A 1,338-nucleotide genomic window follows, 5' to 3' on the forward strand; every position below is an offset into this window, starting at 1 on the left:
AGATATTTTTTATTTATTTATTTATTGTAATTTATTTCAGTTTAAACCAATATTCTTAGGGACAGTGGATCCTAATAGTGATATGGCAAAATTAGTGAGAGTTGTTAACAGTCAAAAATGTATCAGAGCTGGAGGAAAACATAATGATTTGGATGATGTTGGAAAAGATGTTTATCATCATACATTTTTTGAAATGATGGGCAATTGGTCTTTTGGGGATTATTTTAAAGTAATTCACTAATCATATAATGCATAATGTTTTGCAAGATTATTATTACAATTTCTAAGTTTTTAATTAATTATTTAGAAATTGTTTTATTAATTTTTTAGAAAGAGATTTGTACTTGGGCCTGGGAATTTTTAACTATTAAACTAAAGTTACCAAAAGATCAATTGTATGTAACTTATTTTGGAGGAGATGAAAAGAATAATTTAAAACCTGATGAAGAGTGTAAACAAATTTGGCTTGATTTAGGGTGATTAAACATTTATTATGTTACTATATTTACTCATAATGTTTGTAAAAATATTTACTAATATTTTTTAGGGAAGAACACTGTAAATAACTTTGTTTACCTTTTTAGACTCTCTACCAGTCATGTATTACCAGGAAGCATGAAAGATAATTTTTGGGAAATGGGAGAAACAGGTCCCTGTGGACCCTGTAGTGAGATACATTATGACCGTATTGGTAATAGAAATGCAGCACATTTAGTAAATCAGGATGATCCAGATGTTTTAGAAATTTGGAACCTTGTATTTATACAATTTAATAGGTAAGTAATTTATACTAAATAGAATAAGTAAAGTATTATTTGTATAATATTACACATTATTTTAGGGAGTCTGATGGAAGTTTGAAACCATTACCAAAAAAACACATTGATTGTGGTTTGGGTTTGGAAAGATTAGTATCAGTTATACAGAATAAACGTGCAAATTATGATACAGATTTATTTGTACCACTTTTTGATGCAATACAAAAAGGCACAGGAGCACCACCTTATCAAGGGAAGATAGGTACAGATGATAAAGATGGAATAGATATGGCATATAGAGTTTTAGCAGATCATGCAAGAACTATTACAATTGCTCTTGCAGATGGAGGTGTACCAGATAATACTGGCAGAGGGTGAGTTCTGTATACTTATTTGTTCATTCTTTCCTAATTTATATTTTATCATATTAATTTTAACATTAACAAATATTCAGCTATGTGCTGCGGAGAATTTTGAGACGTGCTGTACGTTATGCAACGGAAAAATTGAATGCTAAACCCGGATTTTTCGGGTCGTTGGTCAATGTAGTTGTAGATCTTCTCGGTAAATACTTTCCGTT

General features: G+C 29.8%; 1 protein-coding gene across 1 annotated transcript in view; it reads left to right on the forward strand.

Moving 5' to 3' along the window:
• LOC108578472 (alanine--tRNA ligase, cytoplasmic) overlaps window positions 1-1,338 on the forward strand; it is a 6,422-nt gene that overhangs the window by 576 nt on the left and 4,508 nt on the right. Inside the window, exons 3-7 of the mRNA XM_017941820.1 lie at window positions 41-229; window positions 331-476; window positions 585-776; window positions 842-1,132; window positions 1,213-1,322. Of these exons, the coding sequence (XP_017797309.1) occupies window positions 41-229; window positions 331-476; window positions 585-776; window positions 842-1,132; window positions 1,213-1,322 (928 nt within the window). The remainder of the gene's footprint in view (window positions 1-40; window positions 230-330; window positions 477-584; window positions 777-841; window positions 1,133-1,212; window positions 1,323-1,338) is intronic.

This window comes from Habropoda laboriosa, unplaced genomic scaffold (genome assembly GCF_001263275.1).
Source record: "Habropoda laboriosa isolate 0110345459 unplaced genomic scaffold, ASM126327v1 scaffold38, whole genome shotgun sequence".
NCBI classification, from domain to species: Eukaryota; Metazoa; Arthropoda; class Insecta; order Hymenoptera; family Apidae; genus Habropoda; species Habropoda laboriosa.